The 21,424-nt window shown below is 42.4% G+C and overlaps 1 protein-coding gene across 2 annotated transcripts in view; it reads left to right on the forward strand.

Annotated features, from left to right (window-relative positions):
- The window catches only part of LOC121496473 (amyloid beta precursor protein binding family B member 1 interacting protein), a 100,282-nt gene extending 80,705 nt beyond the window's left edge, over positions 1-19,577 (forward strand). For both annotated transcript variants that reach the window (XM_041764801.1, XM_041764800.1), the window contains exons 11-14: positions 6,503-6,601; positions 7,178-7,301; positions 16,137-16,240; positions 18,732-19,577. In XM_041764801.1, coding sequence (XP_041620735.1) covers positions 6,503-6,601; positions 7,178-7,301; positions 16,137-16,240; positions 18,732-19,241 — 837 coding nt within the window. In that variant the 3' untranslated portion in view covers positions 19,242-19,577. The remainder of the gene's footprint in view (positions 1-6,502; positions 6,602-7,177; positions 7,302-16,136; positions 16,241-18,731) is intronic.
- The last annotated feature ends 1,847 nt before the right edge of the window (positions 19,578-21,424 follow it).

Below are 21,424 nucleotides of genomic sequence, written 5' to 3' on the forward strand. Positions count from 1 at the left end.
TTACTGATTATGACAGTCCATTGGGGGGTGCCGTCAGGAAGATGGGAGAGTTGAGTCCTGGCCTGTCCCCTGGCACATTATCAACACTCTACGCCCCATTGCCCACTTCTACAAAGTGAGGATGATTACACCCAACCCTTCTTATGTGGATTAAATAATGTATGTTCAAAACACCCTGAGTTCCATGTCTAGAAACACAGCACTCATTAATTGGGTCATTATTACAACACTTTATCATTAAGTAATATTTCTATTGACCAGTGGTTCTCAAATTTTTCTGTGCATGAGAATCACCAAGAGAGATGCTAAAACACAGATTTCTGGGGCTCCAGAGTTTCTGATTCAGTGTCTGAGGTCACGCCCAGGAATCAGCTCTTCACCTGTCCTTGAGAGGTTGTGCATACTCATGGGAAAGAGATTAGAATCCAAAGGAAGGATTTAGTACTCAAGAATCATTCCTTCCCTTGCACTCTTTCTTTGATGCACACTCCCATCCTGAGCCTGTGATGAAGTCCCTCCTTTGTGAATTCTTGCTTGCTCCATTCTGAGGCTAAATGAGATGATGGAGCAGTGGAAGTAAATATCTTCCAGGAGAAACGAGGGTTTATCAAGGTCTATTCAGAAGTGGTGGAATATCTTGGAAAGAGCATTGGAATTCGGCTCTCTACCCATCTTCTCTCCACCCCTTACTCTGCTACATTTTCTTCACAGAAGTTTTCACAATCTGAAATTATATTACTTAGTGTTTTCTGTTTTTATTGGATTTCTACCCTAGTGGAATAAAAACACCTTGAGGGCAGGGACTTTTTCTGTTGTGTTTACTATTATGTTCCAGAGCCTGAATAGGTATTAAATGCTTAACTCACATCTGTTGAATCAAAGAACAAAAATGCATGTCAAGCCCCCTGCCCCATTGTGCTCTTCAAAACCTGGTTCTGAAAAAAAAAAAAAAAAAAAAAAAAAAAAAAAAAAAACCTGGTTCTGTTTTTTTGTTTGTTTGTTTGTTTTTGGTTCTGTTATTAATAGTCACATGCCCTCTCATGTTATGGGCTCTGTGTTGGGTTCTTCTCATACGTTATTTCACTTAACCTTTCAACAGCCCTTTAAGGGAGGTATTATCATCTCTACATTATAAATGTGGAAGCAGAAACTCACAGAGGTTCATGAACTTAGGTGAGGTCACCTCACGCTTATCGTTAAAAATGAAATGTGTTCTCTTGAGAACAAACTCTTCTCACTCCTATCTTGAATTTCTTGGAGCTAGGATTTGGGGTCAACATTCTCTTGCTACTGTACTTCCTTTCCCTAGCCTACTCAAGAGCCATGTCATAATGTGGGGCTCACACAGTTGAGCTAAGTCACTCACTTTTGGCTCTTGAGTCTGCTTTTTGCTGACTGGGTCAGCCTCTGCACTCACAGATTTTAGCAGCTTTTCCCCTGCTTTCCACACAGCTCAGTCTTCGACTTCATCCCCTGACATCATCTATAGTTTCTCCAGTATCTCACCTGCGGACCTCTCAGTCAGCACACCTTGCCTTCTACTTGGAGAAGACAGGGAAAGAGAGGCTTGAGTTGCCCTGGTCTACTTCCTCTTTACCTCTGAACTTAACTTGATACAATCATCATCCTTCCAACTTTGTGTCTCAGAAGAAAAGGCTCCCTCTTCCAAGCTCAGTGCCTCCAACATTAGCCCTTCCCTAGGACCACACCATCAGGGACTCCCTTTTGCTTCAGCATCTTCAACGTCTCTCCAGAGAATTCTTCTCTTGGGCTACAACACATTCAGGTATTCCCTGGGTGGGTAGGGGAGGTTCTATAATCACTTCCCTCAGTTTGATCTGCCCCATGCCTTGGGCTTCTGCGTTCCCTTTTACTCAGACTTCCTAAGAAAGCAATATGTCCTCCTTGTCTTCAACTGTTATTCTGCAAATAAAACTCATTCGTTCCAAAATATTTCTCTCCAGCCTACTGCTATCCAGTACCTTAGGATACATGGTGAACAAAACAAAGAACTTGGCTTTGTGGAACTTGCACTCTAGCAGGCTTCTCCTCCCTCCTGTGCTGAAACTGTTGTTAAAGTTTCTGGTGAACAGTCAGGAGTTTCAGTCAATCCTCGGGTGTCTGATCTTCCTGGCATCATTTGCATTGGTGATAACTGCCTCACCCTCAGCCCAGACCCCTCTATCCACCTGCTCCTCCATTTCTGTGAGTTCTTCCTCTTCCCACACACCCTTGAATGTTCTCTGGGGTTCTATATTCAGTTCTCACCAGATTCCTGCTCTTTCTGAGAAATCATCTTCACAGCCACAGCTCCAGCTTTTGTCTGTACACTAAGAATTCCCAGTCTATAGTGAATTGTTTCACTTTCTTCCGTCTTACACCTGAGACAAGCACGTGTCCAAAGACACTTCAGTCATAACCTGTCAGGTAGTAATTTCAGCACTTTCTCCACCCTCATGAACTACTCCTTTCTGCAGTCCCTATCAAGATGATGGTACCACCACCCACTGTATTACTTTTGGGGGGCTACCATAAGAAAGTTCCACTAACTGGCTGACTTAAAACAACAGAAATTTATGCTCTCACAATTCCAGGAATCCAGAAGTTTAAAATCACGGTGTCAGTAGGGTTGGCTCCTTTTGGAGGGCTCTGAGGGAAAATCTGTTCCATGCCTCTCTCCTGGCTTCTGCCATTTTCCAGCAATCCTTGGCACTCCTTGGCTTACAGCTTTATAACGCCAATCCCTGCCTCTGTATTCACATGGCCCTCCACTCTCTGCATGCTTGTTTGTTCTCTTCCTACAAGGACACCAGTTATTTTGGATTAAGGCCCACCCTAATCAAGCATGACCTCATCTCATCTAGATTATATCTACAAAGATCCTATTTACAAATAAGGTCACATTCATAGGTATCAGCAGTTAGGACTGCAACATAAAGGGGAAACAGTTAAACCCGTAATAACCACCTACTTTTCCAAGTTAGAAATAGAAAAATCATCCTAGAGGTCCCTTCTCTTCCCTTTCTTGTCCAATCCATCATCAAGCTCTGATTTTCCATCAGAGATGTCTCTAATCCAGCCCTCTCTGTTGGTCCCTCCTCCCCATTCCAGGCCCATCTTCCACGTAACTGCCATTGCCGTTTGTATCACTGTGCTCTCCTAAAATGTCTGATGCCTACAGGGCAGTGTCCACAAGGCTTGTTTGACACAAGGCTCTTGACTCTGGCTTCCGCTCATTTGCTGCCTCTTCTTTCCATGGCTCCCAGGTCTTAGTCACACAGAGAATTTCTAGATGTTCCTCAGATGTGACAGAGTATTAGCATACACTTCTTCCAAAGAGCCTTTTCATTCTCTGTTTCAAGTTTTTACTATGAAATTCACCATATCATAGGGTAATCATAAATTTGTTTACATATGTCTCCTCCAGCAACATTCCCCAGCCACCATGTCCTAATTATGGTGTGAGTGCCTTACTCATCTTTATTAATGAGTGCTATATTTCTTAGTACTTAGTATATTTCTTAGTTCAGACACTCCTTTGGCCTTAAACAAATGGCTTAACCTCTCTAGCACAGTCTTCTCATTTGTAACACATCGGTTACCTCAGTTTAGAGATCTGTTAAGATCCTTTTTAACAGTAATGTTCTACAATTGCCCTGACACTTGTGTACTGTGTTGTACATACTACAAGAGCTTCTCTTGTAGTATGTACAGCACAATTAAATTAAATCTATTGCACAAGAGTCTGGCCAGTGGTACTGAACCAGTGTTTTGTTTTTGTTTTTTTTCTTAAACCCCTTTGCAAATGATTTTTCAGTAAAAGGCTCAGTTAGGGAGCAAACCCCCGGCAAAGTCCTAAGCCATGACTGGAAAACAAACACGCTGACTTTGCTATATGACATCCTGGGAGTGAGAAAGGAGCCTCGTGTCCACTAGATAGCTCACTTTAGAACCATAACATCTGAGGATTGCAAGCAACTTTTGAGGTCATCTGATGTTAACTCTCCTGTATACATTTGTGGTGTATGTGTGTAGTGTAAGGAAGTCAGTGAGAATGTGGGAGAGAATGAACCAAGGTCTGTACATCTACCTCACCATCATAGGAGAAGCCACTGTTAGAATTCAAGTCTCAAGAGTTCTTGTCTCTGTTTTATCCTCAAAACCCATTTTATTTAATGGAATATCCACATTTTACTCTATTTGGATAAATAACATACTTAAGAATTTATTAATTGTGCTGTATAAGTGGATACCTCTACACAGAGAGCTGATGTGTACACCTCATTGCAAGCACAATATGATATATGGTCTATTATTAGGAACCTGGCTCTCATGTGGTGTGAAAACCAAAAAACAAATGAAAAATATTTTAATAGGGCAGCCTGGGTGGCTCAGCGGTTCAGTGCCGCCTTCGGCCCAGGGTGTAGTCCTGGAGACCCAGGATCAAGTCCCACATCGGGCTCCCTACATGGAGCCTGCTTCTCCCTCTGCCTGTGCCTGTGTGCCTCTCTCTCTCTCTCTCTGTCTCTCTCTCTCTCTGTCTCTCATGAATAAATAAATAAAATCTTTTAAAAAAATATTTTTTTTAATCTTTATTTATTTATGATAGTCACAGAGAGAGAGAGAGAGAGGCAGAGACACAGGCAGAGGGAGAAGAAGGCTCCATGCACCGAGAGCCCGATGTGGGATTCGATCCCCGGTCTCCAGGATCGCGCCCTGGGCCAAAGGCAGGCGCCAAACCGCTGCGCCACCCAGGGATCCCTAAAAAAATATTTTAATATACCAAGCCAAGTTAACCAAGTTAACGGTGTTAACTTTTAAAATTTCTCAGGAAAAAAAAAATTTCTCAGGAAAAAAAAAAAAAGAGTTGCTTTCTAAGAAAAATTACAAACATTAATTGCTCTTGCTGAAGAGACCCATTCACCCCCTTGCATGACTGTCAACAAGAATGCTGTTGTAAGTTAGGGAGCTGGGTTTCTGGTGCTGAAAAACAAGAACTTTGGTTTGGCTTTGTGGATTTTATTACGGGAGGGCGTGCTGCAGGCATCTCTGGAACGTCACATTCCATCCAGGAAATAAGTCACTTGTCATCAGCATGACCTTCTAGTTCATTAATGTTACAAATCTATTTTTGCTGTGGGGCCACATTATCTGAGTTGATAGAGAGTTTTGATTTTAAAGGCCTCCACAGATGATGATCGTTGGCGTGACAGTTATAAAGCTAAAATCTCACATTCAGAATGAATGAGGAAACACTGAACCCCAACAACAGGGAAATGTGCAGCGGCCATTCAGAAGTGTCTGCCACCATCTGCTGGCCAGAATGGAAAACTACAGGCCACCCTGGGGAGCCCAGGGCTATCACCCTCAGGAAAACCTAAGACCATCCTGCAAGTGATGCAGAAGCAGATTCTCAGAGCCGAGGGACCTAAACAAAGAGAATGGTTCATTTACAGACAGACGTATGAAGGTGAACTTTCCACAACTGGTCAAAAGGCCCCAGGGAAGAATTCTTTACAACTTCTTAATTTTTCTGTGGTATCCTTAAAGTTTGGAATTTTGGCCTAAGAGCTTCATAAAAATACAGAAATTCTAGGTAGCAGGACAAGAGACCCCCCCAAAGTTCTAGTGGACCATAGCATAAAATATATAATAACTTCTCTCGGCCTTGTTTTCTCATTTGTAAAACTGAAATTTACTAACCTCTCATCAATCTCTTAGAGTCTGTAACGGGAATTGTTCTCCTTTTTGGGCAATGACAGCAATGCCACCAAGTTGTGAGAAACATCAGCAGGGTGACTAGCTGAGATGCTGTTTCTCAGACTCAAACTGATGTTCAGAGACACAATGCCCTTGACCTAGATCAATTTTGAAAATAGCTATTTCCTTGACGGTCAGTAACGAAGCCAAAAGCAAAAGCGAAGGAGAGAGATCTGTGCGATAACTCTTTAAGAGAGGAGCCAGCAGCTCCACTCCTTTCCTGCCCCTGAAAATGGCTTCCCACTCTCTTGGCATTCCATTTCATGCTCAGCACCACCACCGGTTTCTCCCCATTCCAGCAGGATTAACAAGCTTCTCTGGGGGTTGGAGGCAGAAGAGGTGGTCTTATGCACACAGCTTCACCCACAATGGTTATAGTTGTAACTTTTCTATATAATAAAACTTACTAAAAATGATAATGAGTCCATTTAAATGTACTCTGGTTCCTCATGAGGCTGAACCCAGTGTTGGATTCCACGCTCAGCGGGGAGCGGGGAGTCTGCTTGAGATTAGATTCTCTCCCTCTGCCCTCACCCCACTTGTGTGCTCTCTCTCTCTTAAAATAAATAAATAAAATCTTTTAAAAATAGTAAGATAAAAGTACTCCTATTCCTAATCCTAAAAGTACTACCAGCAGTTTTCTACTATCTCAGGAATCACATACGTTGTTTTTTTAAAATTTTTTGAAAGATGCCAATAAATAAGGAGTTTATAAATGGTCTTTGAAATTACTTTTTTCTAGCATCCCCAAATTCAGAAGGAGTCCCAGTATATCAAATATCTCTGCTGTGATGATGCAAGGACCCTAAACCAGTGGGTCATGGGAATAAGGATTGCCAAGGTAAGAGACCATTTGGACACAGCCTGTCTTGGATTGCACACCCGCACCCCAACCTGACTGCAGTCTCTGTACTACTTCAAATAGCTGACCCATCCTTAATGGGTCAGCATTCCTGATGCCATTTTATTTTCTGGCCCTTGGGGCTTTTTTAATAGGAGAGAGTGATGGAAACACAGACCTTTCCAATGACCTGAGAATCAAGGGCTTATTCTCCCGTGAGACTTCGAAGGTCTTTATATTTACTCAGGGAGAGCTTTGCACATATAGTATGTAATTAAAAAGTACAACACGTAACCTGTAGTAGATTTACATGAAGACCTATGTAATCAGAACTGAGAGGCAAAAGCTCTCCTCTAACATCTAGGTAAAAGTATTAACTGACTCTGCTAATCTGGAAAATCACTTAACACATGAAAACAATCTATGAATTTTTTAAATTGAAATATACTAAAAAAAATCTCAAGAAAGAAGTAAAAAGAGGAGCTATAAGGTGCTTTTTACTCGATATGTATATTGCAATTGAGTGCCGGATTTGGGATAAACGGATTCCTTTCTTCTTTTGTGTTCTCTCCCCAGTATGGAAAGACTCTCTATGATAACTATCAACGGGCGATGGCAAGGGCCGGGCTCGCCTCTCGGTGGACAAACCAGAGCACAGTCAGCACAGCTCCACCAGCAACGTCAGCTGCACCGTCAACAGGTACTGTGCTAAGAAGAAATTCTGACACCTGTTCAAAGCTTACCTGTTCAGAGCTCATGTTCAAACTACCTAATGCACCTTATAAAAACAGAACTTTGTTGGCACTGTGTATGTTTGTTTCCCTTCTGATGGTCAGGCTCAAGATCTCCCACACACACCTGTACCTGTTTCTTTATAAGTGATTCTTAGTAAAGCTTCGACTGCTTTTCTCATGATATGCTTGTGGATCAGATGGTGATCACAGTGGAGGGTGAGCTGATAGAGTACTGTGTCACATCAGAGTATAAAGAGCTGTCCCAAGCTCCATGAGCACCAACAGACAGCCCACATAAATGACAAGATCATTCCCTGGCGTTTTGCCTCAGTGATCCCATGACCAGAGCCTTGAAGCTGATCCTGGACATTACATTCTACGGTAACATAACAGCTTCTTGTTTGTATTTGTAAGGAGGCCAGACACAGAGAGATGAAGTGGGTACCAAGCATTGCTTTACATACACTGTTTCTGATTCTTAAACCAACTCTGCAAAGTATAGATTACTATCTGCACTCCACAGTTGAGGAAATTCTGAAGCTCAGATAATCAAGTATCTAGCTGTCTTCATGATAAACAACAGTTGAAAGAACTGGAACTATTTATGACAGAAAAGTCCTGATCATCCTCAGTGTTAAAGAATGGTCATATCAAAGGCCAGTATTGGGATGTCTGGCTGGCTCAGCGGTTGAGCATATGCCTTCAGCTCAGGGCATGATCCTGGGATCCTGGATCAAGTCCCGCATCAGGCTTCTTGTGGGCAACCTGCTTCTCCCTCTGCCTATGTCTCTGCCTCTCTCTCTCCGTGTCTCTCATGAATAAATAAATAATTTTTTTAGAAAGGCCAGTATATATATTCTTTGCTCCTCAAAGGTAAAAGCAGCTTGAAAATGGAGAAGGTGCAGTAACAGTAGATTTGACCCAACATTTAAAGATATTTTCACTAGATAAGTCTGGTCTGCCTGCCATGTGTACAGGGAATTTCTGAAAGTGTTTGTCTCGAATAAAACTATTTTCTGCAGAGCACTTACCATGATTTGTAATAATTTTATGTGTCCATTACTGTGCTTGGTGCCTGTTTTCTCCACTGCACTCTAAGTCTTGAAAGGACAAAGGACCATTTCACCATGTTGCACACTGTGTTCCCAGAGTTTACAAGCCTGGCATATAGTAAATATTTATTGAGTAAATAAATTTACTAAATTTACTTAATTTACTAAATAAAGGGTTGCTGAGGTTGGTTGGGAGTTGGGTTTCTTAATCCTCTCAGTCTTCAGCTTGGGAGGGAAACACCACTTGGAGTTCTTGGCTGGCAAGTTTCTCCTTCCCAAGATGGGGTCACTCTTTGGGATGAGGGATCCTGAGGCCATCTCCGGCATCTCTCCCCGGAGTACCAGCCTCCTTTCCAGTAAAGGCTCTTGGGCTATTTCTAAGGCAGATCATCCTATGGCCTCAGCTCTTACTCACTGAGGGTGAGCCCATAAGGTTCTCCTTAGTCTTTTGATTCAAGGGAATGCTAGGATGCCTTTCCTTTCCAGACAGCCAAAGAATTTTTCTTCTGAGCATTTTTCTTGAAATCGGGATCACTTGCTTTAGCAAATAGCTCTATTTCTTACCAACTAGTGGCTCTAGTTATTTTTCACAAGCATAACCATACCTCTTATTGAGCTGACACATCAGCTGAACTGTTTTAGAACAATTGGGATACCCTGATTGGCATATCAGCCATTTCCCAGAATGGAGCAACTAGTGTATTGTACCAACAATCATCCTGTCACCCAGACAGGTTTCTTAGCCTGGATCTGGCTCAGTGAGGTATCAGTCAGGAAGTTTGGGTTTTGTGGTCAGCAGCCAGGAAGAGCCATATCCAGTCAGGTGCTCAGGGGATCATCTTTGGCATCAGCTGTATTCATTCAGGTCACTCAGATCACAAACTGTCTCTGTGATTCAGTAAGAAATATATTTGGTCTTTGACATCAGTTCCTGACACAGCCTCAATAGCCCAAGGTAAGCTGAGTTATGGTGTCTTTGTTATGCTAATGAGGCGCCTCATGGTGAATCCCTTAGTGGCTTTAGGATGGGGGCTGGTCACCAAAAGGACCAAGCAAGTGATTCTACCACAGAGCTTTGGACATCACTTTCAATTGGGCCCTTAATACTACCTATTGTTCTTACTACAGTTTTCTAGACTAGCAGTTCTCAGAGCCAAGGGTGACTTTGACCCCCAGGGAAGATTTGGCAATGTCTGGGAACAATTTTGGTTGTCACACCTTGAGGGAAATGCTGTGACATCTAACGGATGGAGGCTAGGGATGCCCCCTTTCCTAAAAGGTATAGGACAGCGCCCCATACACCAAAAAAATTTCCAGTCCCAAATGTCAATAATGTTGAGAAAACCTGTTGCTGTCAATGTAATCTCCTAGTTTCTCTAATTGTTTCATGTGTTCTTTACTCTCCTCAGATATCTAATCGCCAAATCCTTTACTTTCAGGAGAGAAAATAAAACCATCAAATGGGAACTCCTTTGACTTCCCACCACCAAACCCAACACCTTCCCTGTATGTGCACCTGTCCTAGACTGCATCCATTATGTTACCTCCTAATAAGGGCTAGTACTTCCATGTAGCCTCTGGTCCCCAATTCAGATACCAGTTGATTTACTGCAGTATTGACTCTGATGCCCACCACTGGAGTTAGCTCAGACCCTACAGGTCAAGGGCACCAACCCTAACAAGGCTGCCTTTCTTCACACTTCTGCCACACTTCTTATCTAGTGGCTACAATTTTGGAGGTTCCCACTACCCCTTCAGCTTCCACAGTTCTCTAGAAGGACTCACAGAACTCAGGAGAGTACTGTCCTTATTATTACAGTTTTTTAAATAAAGGATACATATCAGGACCAGCCAAATAAAGAGAAACACCAGGCAAGGTCTAGGAGGGTCCTGGCTGCAGAGCTTGTCCTCTCATTGACCATGTGATGGATTTCATTGTCCTCCCCAGAGGCTGGGTCAGCACAGAGCCCCAACCCTCTAATCACTTGGTTGATGTTTCTGATAACAAGCCCACCTCCCAAGCCATCTTGTTAGCATAAAGTCAGATGTGATCCTAGGGGTTCACTGAATAGCGAAAACATTCCAATCACTTTGGAAATACCAAGGGTATTAAAAGTTCTGTGCCAGGAACCCAGGACAAAGACTAGACACATGCTTTATTATACCATTCTCTTCTACTTTCTCTTCTGCTCTACTGGGTCCTTCTCCTCAACATTGCTTCCTTCTTCAAACAAACAAGTTTTAAAACCATCCTATGACTCCCCATCTCCCTCTAGCTACTACCCCACAGGACAACCAAACTATTCTTTTTTTTTTTTTTAAGATTTTATTTATTTATTCATGAGAGACACACAGAGAAAGGCAGAGACATAGGTAGAGGGAGAAGCAGGCTTCCTGCCAGGAGCCCAATGTGGGACTCCATTCCAGACCCCGGGATCATGCCCTGAGCCAAAGGCAGACATTCAACTGCTGAGCCACCCGTGCATCCCCAACCAAACTATTCTAAAGGGTTGACCACATGTGCTGCCTCCACTTCCTACCCTCATTCACTCTTGCACCCATTTCAATCAAGCTGCTTCTTCTAATACCCCATGGAGGATGCTCTTGCTAAGCCCACCAGTGGCCTCTATGTTGCTAAATGCAACTATTATAAACCTGTCTTCATATCTGACCTTTCAGCACCATCAACACAATTGTCCACTCCTCCCTGAAACAGTCTCCTCTGTTGGCTTTCCAGATAGCACACACTCCAAATCTTCTATCCCACTCCCAACTTCTAACCTCCTCTGCTAACTCTTCTTCTACCGCACCTAATCAGCCTCGGCCCAGTCAATCCTAACTCTGTTCTCATGTTATACGACCTCTTTACGTGGTCTGAATCCACTCCTGTCACCATATATGTGCTGACCACCCACAAATATATAAATCCAACCCAGACTTCTCTGTTGATCTCCAAAACCATGTAACCAGTGATTTGCTCAATGGCTCCACTTGGATACATCAGTAAAACTGATGCATCATCTTATCCTCCAGACTTGATCTTCTATTGTTTTTCTCAGTTTCTGTAAATCATCATCATCTGCCCAGGTGCTCATGCAGGATACAGGCAAGGAAAGCTCACTCATGCCCAAATCCAATCACATCCAAATCCTGTTGACTCTACCTTCTAAATTGGTCAAATCTGTCCAGATCTGTTCATCTCCATTCCCGTCAAACCCAAGCTGCCATGATATTTCACTTGGCCTCCAGTGGTGGTGGTGTACCAGCTCAACTCCCTACATTTGAAGACTTCTCTCCCTCCCTAAGTCAACTTTCTAAACTAAAATGTGATTTCTTCCCTATGGGTAGCTTTTCAGAAGCTTCTCACTGCTCTTAATGTCCCAAATCCTTAGCAAGGCCAACCAAGTCTGCATAATATGAGGCTTGCCCAGCTCTGAGGCCTCTTTTCCCCACCTGTGTCTTCCCATTCTTGTCACATGGGCCACTTGTTTTTTCCTAGTTTTTAAAGCCCCAAACACCATCATCTCTTAGGGACTTTACAGATGCTGTTCCCTCTGTTTATGACATGTTTTCCTTCATGTGGCTAATTCCTTCCTATCCTCAGGTCTACAATGAATTGTCCCTTTTACTTTTTTTTTAAGATTTTATTTATCTATTCATGAGAGACAGAGAGAGAGAGGCAAAGACATAGGCAGAGGGAGAAGCAGGCTCCATGCAGGGAGCCCAACATGGGACTCGATCCCGGATCTCCAGGATCATGCCCTGGGCCAAAGGTGATGCTAAACCGCTGAACCACCTGGGCGGCCCTGAATTGTCCTTTTTAAACCAGTCATAATTAATAATCTGTTTGATTAGTTTAGAACTGTTCTCTCCTCTAGACACTGAATGAAATCATGAGGTGTTTCTGCTATGATTTTCCAACTGAAAAAGCCTGGAGGCATTGTTCACTTATCCAAAGTGCTTTAACAAGGAATTTATTCTAGATAAATGGCAGCTTTTTTTTTTTTTCCATGTTAGAGAACAGTCATAGAGGGTTTTTTTCTTAGTACTTATTAAATCACTTTGACTTTAGTGACTATTTTTAGTCAGGACTTTTCACATGGCAGCTGACAGAAATACAACTTGGTCTGGTTTAAGCAATAAAAAGCGAGGGGAATAGATTTATTAATGCGCAAAACTAGGAGGTCCAGGGGTAGGCTTCCTTCATGCACAGCAAGATCCAGGGGTGATGTCATCAAGTGATGTCATCAAGATATGGCTTCTTAGGCACCGTCCCCATAAGGTGGCAAGGACTGCCACTGATTCTCTAGGCTTACATTTTTCATACAGCTGGAAATATTAGTACAAATAGAATGTCTCATCTCTGAAAAAGCTCTGGGCACGCTCCTTCATGCCCATTCCTTTTTTAGTCTTTTTTTTTTTATATATAAATTTTTATTTATTTATGATAGTCACACAGAGAGAGAGAGAGAGAGGCAGAGACACAGGCAGAGGGAGAAGCAGGCTCCATGCACTGGAAGCCCGACGTGGGACTCAATCCCAGGTCTCCAGGATCGCGCCCTGGGCCAAAGGCAGGCGCCAAACCGCTGCGCCACCCAGGGATCCCTCATGCCCATTCCTAACGAGCTTACTATGCCCAGGAGGTTGCTGCCCTCTGATTTGCCAGGTCAAGTGGGAGGATTGGCCTTTCACAAACCATGTGGGTTAAGAATGAGGGGTTGGGGTTTGGCTCCCTTTTCAGAATGTACTTGAGTCCTGTAAAGCATGTGAGGCTCATACTTGTTTAGTCAACTTACAACCCCTAGTTCCGCCAAAGATTCCTATAGAGACAGTGGGAAAGGCTATATTGCTACTTGACAGCTGGGACTGTTAATCAGTGAACCCATACGACCTAGATCCCAAGTCAGTGGACCTACAGAATATATGGGTTATGTGGGTGCCCACGGGTTACAGGTTGTGAGGATGGGGCAGAGAGCCCGTGGAGAAGATTGGATTTCCTGGTGCATGGGAAGACAGCAGCTTGGAGCATTTGGGGTATCATTATTATTTGTTTGTTCTCACAAACAGATTAAAGAGCAGGACATCCTAGTTCATGAAAATATATGCTGTGTTGGTCAGAAATCAGCCTGTGTATGTGTTTGGGCAAAAGAAGCAAAAAGAAAATACAATTTGTGTCCTTCAAAGGAATTCCCCCCAGTGGTCTTAAGGATTCAGCTTCAGTTTCTGCTTGCTTTGTACGAAGGTGTTTATATATAAAGAAAGGACTTGAATATGTATAAGAAGGGGAAGAGAAGAAAGAAAATAGACCAGAGGAGACAAGGAGATGGAGCACTTCGGAATCTAAGAGGTTTAAATCTCCCAGGAGCAGCTGGTACCATGCACAAGGCCTTATGAAAACCTTAAGTGTAAACATCGTAAGGCTTTGAGATGTTTAGACTTGTTACTTCCTGACCTCCAGAACAAAGCTGTGGCTAATTAGAGACGTTTAATAAGCCTTAGAGCTAGAGAAATGCACATTTATGTGACACATCATGTACCCTCTAACAGCCCTGCACGGGTGTGCTGAAGAGGGCAAGTGAAGGTCCGCTCAGAACAATGAGGTGGCTGTCCTTGCTGAATGAGGAACATGGATTTTATAATAAAAAACTGGCAGTAGAGAAAGTGGTTATAGCCTGTTCTAAGATTTCACCTGCATAAATGGACACAGATACCTTTTTTTGTTCTGAAATCAAACACAAAGAAAAGTTGCAAGACTACAAAGAACCCTTTCCACAGACCACCAGTATTGAGCATTTGTCATATATGTGTTATCATTTCTATCTCCTCTCGCTTCTCTATATGTTATCCACAGTCATGTTATTTTCCAAACCACTTGAGAGTAGATTGGATACCTCATACTCCCTTCCCTTGCAGTCTTTGTGGTTCCTAAAATCATGGCTACTCTTACTAACCAGAGTACAGTTATCAAATGTAGGAAATTTAATATTATGTAAATCACAATCCGTATTCCAGTTTTTCCAGCTATCTCAGCAGTGCCTTTGACAGCAGCATGTTTTCCTGGCACAGGCTCTGCCCAGGATAGTGTATGGCATTTATTTATCATGTCCCCTTAGTTCTCTTTCATCTGGAACATTCTTCTAGCCTTTCCCTGTCAGGATGTTAACAGTTTTTTAAGAATAAGGGCCATTTAATTTATAGAACATCCCTCAATTTGGATGTGTCTGATGTCTCCATGTGATTCATTTGAGATAGTAGTGTATTTTTTGCAGCAATCCTGCATAAGGGCTGTGTGTCCTTCTCAGGGTATCGCGATCAGAGGCTTATGATATCTGTTTGCCGCTCATTAGAAACATTCATTTTGACCACTTGGTTAGTGTGTTGTCCAATTTCTCTCCTATACAGATTTTTCATTGGGTACTTAATAATGTGTAGAGAGACACTTTGAGGCCCTGTAAATATCCTGTTCCCCATCAAACACTCTGTACTTCCCAGTCTCAAGTCCCTAATAGCCTTCTTTGAGTTATGTAGATGAATGGGTTTCTCAAACTATTGGAAAAATATCTGAAGAAGCAAGAAAATGGTCATTTCATAAATACTTGATAGAAGAGCTGGCACTGAGCAGAGCTAAAGCAATCTCTGAGTTCACTCAGTGAGAAGACCTGTTGTCATAGTGGGCTGGGTGGCAGTGTAGTCGCTGGAGAGAGGGCTTTCATGTGTGGCAAGGTGGCCATCCTTCCCCAGGATGTTCTCTAAGGAGCCAGAGAGATCCACATATATCTGAGGAAATCTATCAGATTCCCTCTAAACTGAGACCTCAGTTAATCTCACTTTTGTGACAAAGGGTAAATTAAAAGGTAGGAAAATAAGTGCTTATTCAGAACTTCCTGGCAGAAGGTCTATTCCAGGGTACCTCAGAGGTCTCCATATTTTGCTTCGTCCTCTATGTTTGCTATTTTTGTGCTCATAGTACTTGCTGATGAGAATAATGTTCAAAAGTTATTCCTGTACACAGCACAGTATGAAACTAGAAACACACATTTCAGAAAAATCTTCAACAACAGGAGTTTTTAAAAGTTTTTCAGAGTTTATTCTCCAGTTATCAAAAGGCTTTTGAGGTGTGCCTGGGTGGCTCAGTCAGTCAAGTGTCTGATTTTTTATTTCAGCTCAGGTCATGACCTCAGGGTTGTTGAGATTGAGCCCTGTGTAGGCACTATGCTACGTCTGGAGCCTGCTTAAGATCCTCTCTCTGTCCCTCCTCCTCTCCTCTCTAAACAAAAACAGAACAAACCCCAAAAACAAAGGCTTTTGAAAACAGAACAAATGGGGCACTTGGGTAGCTTGGCCGGTTCAGCATCTGCCTTTGGCTCAGGTCCTGATCCCGGAGTCCTGGGATCGAGCCCCATATCAGGGCTCTCTACTCAGTGGGGATCCTGCTTCTCCCTCTGCCTCTGCTCCTCCCCTCTCCTGATGCTCTCACTCTCTCTCTCTCTCTCTTAGATAAATAAATAAAATTGTTAAAAAAAAAAAAAAAAGAACATACTCTTCTCTAAGTTAATCCAGATGTTGTAATCTATATAAAGGATTCACTTTCCCAAACCTTTGCTGAATCTCACGCAGTATTGCCATAGAACTTCAGGTTTTCTGTTAAGGCCTGTTTACCTATATAAAGTACTTGATATTTTTAGATGAACTTGCAAGAATGTTGAATATCCCTTGCCCACTCTTCTTGTCTTTCTTCCCCCTCCTCAGGACTTAAAACAAGCACCCCTCAGGCCAATGGTCAGATCCCCCAGGCTGCCCATTCTATAAGCACCGTTCTTGAAGAAGCCCATAGGCATGCAGAAACAACTAAGGTAAGGCAGAAACTGACCTCATGTTCAACCTGTCTCTGGTAAGCCCATATTCTAAACCATTAGCAAGGGTCCAATAACTGCTCTTCTAAAGGGAGAAAATCTAGTTCCAACAACTGAGAAGTCACTATAATTTCATTTAGATCATTGCCCTTTTTTTATAATCTTAAAGTTATACAGGCTAGAATGGAAAGTTAAAACCAGCTATTACCACATTGCTCCAGGAAAATATAAGAATTTTTTTTTTAATGCTGAGGCTTGGTAAATATTTTTAATTTAGCTACATTGATTTTGACTGAAGGGATTTTCTTGGTTTAGGCAAGGTTTTAGCACTCTGAGAGTGGCTCCTGAGATTTAAGCCCTTGGGATTTTTACTTATGTTTTTCTGAATAAATTAGAGCAACCAGTTAGTCAGAAGCCCTATATTAAATGCTAAGCCCCAAAACCAGATTATAAGACTACTAATAGGGTTCTTTTAGAAAAAGTGTGCATTTTAGATTTTTCTATTAATGTTCTACATACATCCTCAGGGTGATAGAGAAGAAAACACATTTTAAAATAATAGCCAAATCGATAGAACATTCTCTATAAATAATTTTTTTTCAGTAGAGTAAATTAATGAAGATTCATTTAACCTGAAAGTTGCAGCTGAAAGTTGTGATCTAGTTACTAGTCTAATTGGTAACATCTCAACTGACTATTCTGTTGACTGTTTTCCGCATATGATTCAAACAATCTTGAATAACTGTACTTTCCATAATTTTTCACTTCATTCCTCCCTTTCATTTTGTCCATCAACCAGTGGTGGGAGCAATTAAATCTTGTATTTATTGAACTTGTTATAGCTTTTGAAAACCATTATAAACCATTAAAATTGTGTTTCTCTAATATTCTTATGAGCTTCTCAAGTCTGACATCATGCACTGTACCTTCAGCTCTTATTATTTCTATGGTTCCTGCAATGTCAGCTGAAGAGAAACACTCAAAAATCCTGAAAGCAAGAAAAAGATCCCAGAATAGAAATTGCTTCCTTGTTGTGAACATCAGTTTTCAAGCTGCCTGTTCAGAAATTTTTTTAAGTATATCACTAGCCAATTAGCTTATCATGCTAAGCAAATAAACTAAATAAAATAGGCACTTTGTTAGGAAAAAAAACCTTCTAAATTCTAAATTGAATCATCTGGTAAGAGGTTGTTAAGCAAAAAATGAAAGCCTGATATATTGTAAATTGCAATGATAATTATTAAAACAGAGGGATTCAGCTAAGCTGCCTGAAATTCCTGGGGAAGTTGTATGATGTAATTTACTATTATTATCTGTTCCACTGTTGGCAGAAGGACTGTGCCTCTATGAGCACAGTCCTCTGTGAGTTTGGCCAAGTCTCCTGCTCTGGTTTCCACCAGTAGTATGTGCAGCATGATTTTACTCTACAGAACCCAGCCACACATTTAGCTCCTTTGATATCAGAACTTTGAGGCACAGATAATAACAAAGCCTATGATGTTCCTTTTATCCCTAGTTAGCCAGCCGACTTCCCCACAGTTAAGAAAAAGTAAATGGACCTTTGGACTATGGACCAAGTGTGTGGATTCCAGATCCACCCACCACCTTCCTTGAAGCTGTTATGTATGCCCTGGGAGTAAAGCATATAATTGGCTTCTCCCTGGTAGTCCACAGTCCTGGGACAAGGTGTCTTTGTTCTCAGCATGCCGGCAATCACTGATGCAAGAGAGGCAGAACAGTTCTTTGCTAGGAGAGTTCTTTATGTCCAGATTTGAACAAAAGGTCACCGGTAGCCTAGAGAGAACTCTTTTATTTCTCCCTTCCATCTTCCTTGTGCTAATCAAAGGAGGACATCTGAGCCAGGAGATTTGGGGAAGGTTTGGGGAAGCTTCTTAATCACCTCTCTACCACTGGAAGTATGATACAGAAGCAAAACAATTTTACAGACTCCTGCTTCTGACAACTGAGCTTTACAACCGGCTCAACTCAGACAAAGAAAAATGTCATGGCTGCATATGCTTTGGACCTGGGAGGCTTGTGTTGGGAGCCAGGCCATGAGTGGGAATTCCCGGAGAGCCATTTTGCTGCCATTTTGAGTTCCTTAGCCTGAGCTTAGGGTAGGTAAAGACTGAAGTAAGCCCATAACTAGCTAAACTCTGTATCACTAAAGAGGCATGGGTAAGTCCTCTATAAGGTGGTTGGGAGGAGATACTTCTATAATCTAAATGTAATAAACACCTCGTGGAATAGTACTAAATCTAGCATTCACTGAAGAAGACATGATTAGCATTAAATAATGTTATTATTGGTAATAATGTGAAGGGCCATTTGAAGTCACTGTAATGCAGAGCCAAGAGGAGCTAGCTAATGAACAGCCTCCTGAGCTGTAGTCCCAGGGCCTGTGGAATGGAGGCTCCCCGACCCCTCGACCCCTCGGGAGGCAGACCTCACCTTTCAATGGAAATTTCACGCTGTGGTTGTTCTGTTGAAGGACAAGAAGCCAGCCCTGGGTAACCAGGGCCCCGGAGTGCCCGAGGCCCACCAGCTCCCTAAGTCCAGCCTGCCGCCACCCCCTCCCGTGCGACGGTCGTCGGATGTCTGCAGCAGTCCGGCCACAGCCCCCAGGGCCAGGGGCCTGGGTGGGGGCTTCCCTGCCCCTGCCCCTCCGGAGGACTCTCTGCCGCCGCCGCCGCCCCCGCCGCCCCTGGACGAGGACGAGCTCCCTCCGCCTCCCCCTGATTTTCACGATGCGCCCCCGGACTTCGTGCCTCCCCCACCGCCGTCGTTCGCAGGGGATGTGGGCTCCGCGTTACCTCCCCCGCCCCCGCCCCCACCGGCCCCCGAGGCCGCAGGGCCACCCCGCGTTGCCCTTAAAAGACCTCCCGCTCCCCCAAAGAGGAAAGAGAGCCCGGGGCCGGCCGTCGGGGGAGGCAGCGGAGAGCAGGATTTCATGTCAGATCTCATGAAGGCTTTGCAAAAGAAAAGAGGCAACATGTCCTAAGGGGACAGATAAAGCTCTCTGTGCAATGGGCATAATCGTTTCTAACCTCAAGTGCATTTTTGCTACTTTACCTTCATGACACCTTGTTCATTTTCCATAAAATATTGACACATTCAGACTAGAAAGGATGTAAAATGTCTCACTCTAGCTCAAATGCATTCATAACCATTCACCTAACACAGACATTAGAGCATCTGCCTAAATGTACATATCTTTCCTATGTGTTTCCATTTCCATAAATTTATCTTCCCTTCCGAGTTCACTGAAGTGTTTTATGTTCATTTATTTTATTATGTTCAGATGCATCAAATTAATAAAAGTTCATTTTTTCTTAAAGATGGTATTTCTAAAAATATCAGTGTATTTATAAATCTAGTGCAATATTAACACAGTTATAACATACTTGACCTTTTAATACCTTTCAAAGTCGGCCTTCTAACGGTGTTGTTAATCTTCGATATATTTTCCATCTCCACCTCCGTGACTGTCAGAATTTTCTGAAAAATTAAAAGAGAAAAAGGGAAGAAACAGGAGAGGCAGAGTGAATTCAGTTTCTTTGAGACTCATGGCAGTCCTGGACATACTGGATTTTGGTTTTGGTTTTCTGATGGTCAAATACCATAGTAATGAAAAAAATAGATATGTAGAGTTTGGGGATTCTCTGTTATTACACTGCTATAAGTATCCTATAAATTAAAATTTAGAGATAAGAACAGGCAATCATTTATATTCTTTAACCTGGAATGTTTTCTCTCAGGTAAATTTGATGTTCAATTTTAATAGCCAATTTATCTTGAGTTCCTGTTACCCTCTCTCTTCTCTTTCTTATTGGCTTCTAAAAGGGAGTCCTTTTAGATTTTCTTAGTTTTATTTTTCTTTTTAATTGTGAAACACATACGGGCAGCTGGGTGGCTCAGTTAGTTGAGTGTATGCCTTCTGTTGGGGTCACAAACCAGGGTCCTGGGATCCCTGCATCGGCCCTTGCTTAGTAGGGGAGTCTGCTTCTCCCTCTCCCTTTGCCCCTGTTCATGTAAGCTCTCTCTCTCTCTCAAATAAATAAAATAGGTTCTTCAAAAAATTGTGGAACATCTCAAAATCTTTTTTTATTGAAATAAAATACACTGAAGTATAATACACAACATTATGTTAGTTGCAGGTGTGCAACACTGCAACAACTCTGTGTGTGATGTTGTGCTCACCACAAGCTATTACAATATCATTGACTATATTCCTTATGCTGTGCCTTTTAATCTTGTGACTTATTCATCCCATAGCTGGAGGCCTGTGTCTCCCACGCCCCGTCACCCATTGTGCCCAGCCCCCCACACCCCCTCACCTCTGGCAACTATCAGTTTGTTCTCTGTCCCTGCTTTTTATTTGCTTATTTGTGGGGTTTTTTTTTTTAGATTGCACATATGAGTGAAAATATGGTATTTGTATTTCTCTGACTTACTTCACTTAGTATAATATCCTCTAGGTCTATCCATGTTGCTGCAAATGGCAAGCTCTCATTCTTTTTTATGGCTGAATAATATTCCAATGGGTATATATAGCACATCATCTTTGTCGATTCATCTATCTACGACCACTTAAGTTACTTCCATATCTTGGCTATTGTAAATAATGCTGCAATAAACATAGGGGTGCACATATCTTTTAGAATTAGTGTTTTCTTTGGATAAATAGCCATTTGAGGAATTACTGGATCACATGATGTTTCTGTTTTTGTTTTTTTTTTAAGATTTTATTCACTTATTCATGAGAGACAGAGAGAGAGAGAGAGGCAGAGACACAGGCAGAGACAGAAGCAGGCTCTATTTAGGGAGCCCAATGTGGGACTCGATCCCAGGACTGCAGGATCACACCCTGGACTGAAGGCAGGCGCTAAACCGCTGAGCCACCCAGGGGTCCCTGGTGTTTCTGTTTTTGTTTGAGGAAACTTCGTACCGTTTTCCATAGTGGCTGCACCACTGTACCTTCCTATCAACAGCGTGCAAGGTTTCCTTTTCTCCACATTTCAAAAGCTTAAAGTGGGTAGAAAATAAATAAAAACTAATATGCTAATTTCTACTTAAGGAAGATGATTAATCTTATGTTCTAATATTTTGTGGGGAAGTAAGCCCTAAATTAACATTTAAAACAAAAAAAGCAAATTCCGATTTTTAAAACCAAAGTATTTAGTA

Source organism: Vulpes lagopus, chromosome 8 (assembly GCF_018345385.1).
Source record: "Vulpes lagopus strain Blue_001 chromosome 8, ASM1834538v1, whole genome shotgun sequence".
Taxonomy (NCBI): Eukaryota; Metazoa; Chordata; class Mammalia; order Carnivora; family Canidae; genus Vulpes; species Vulpes lagopus.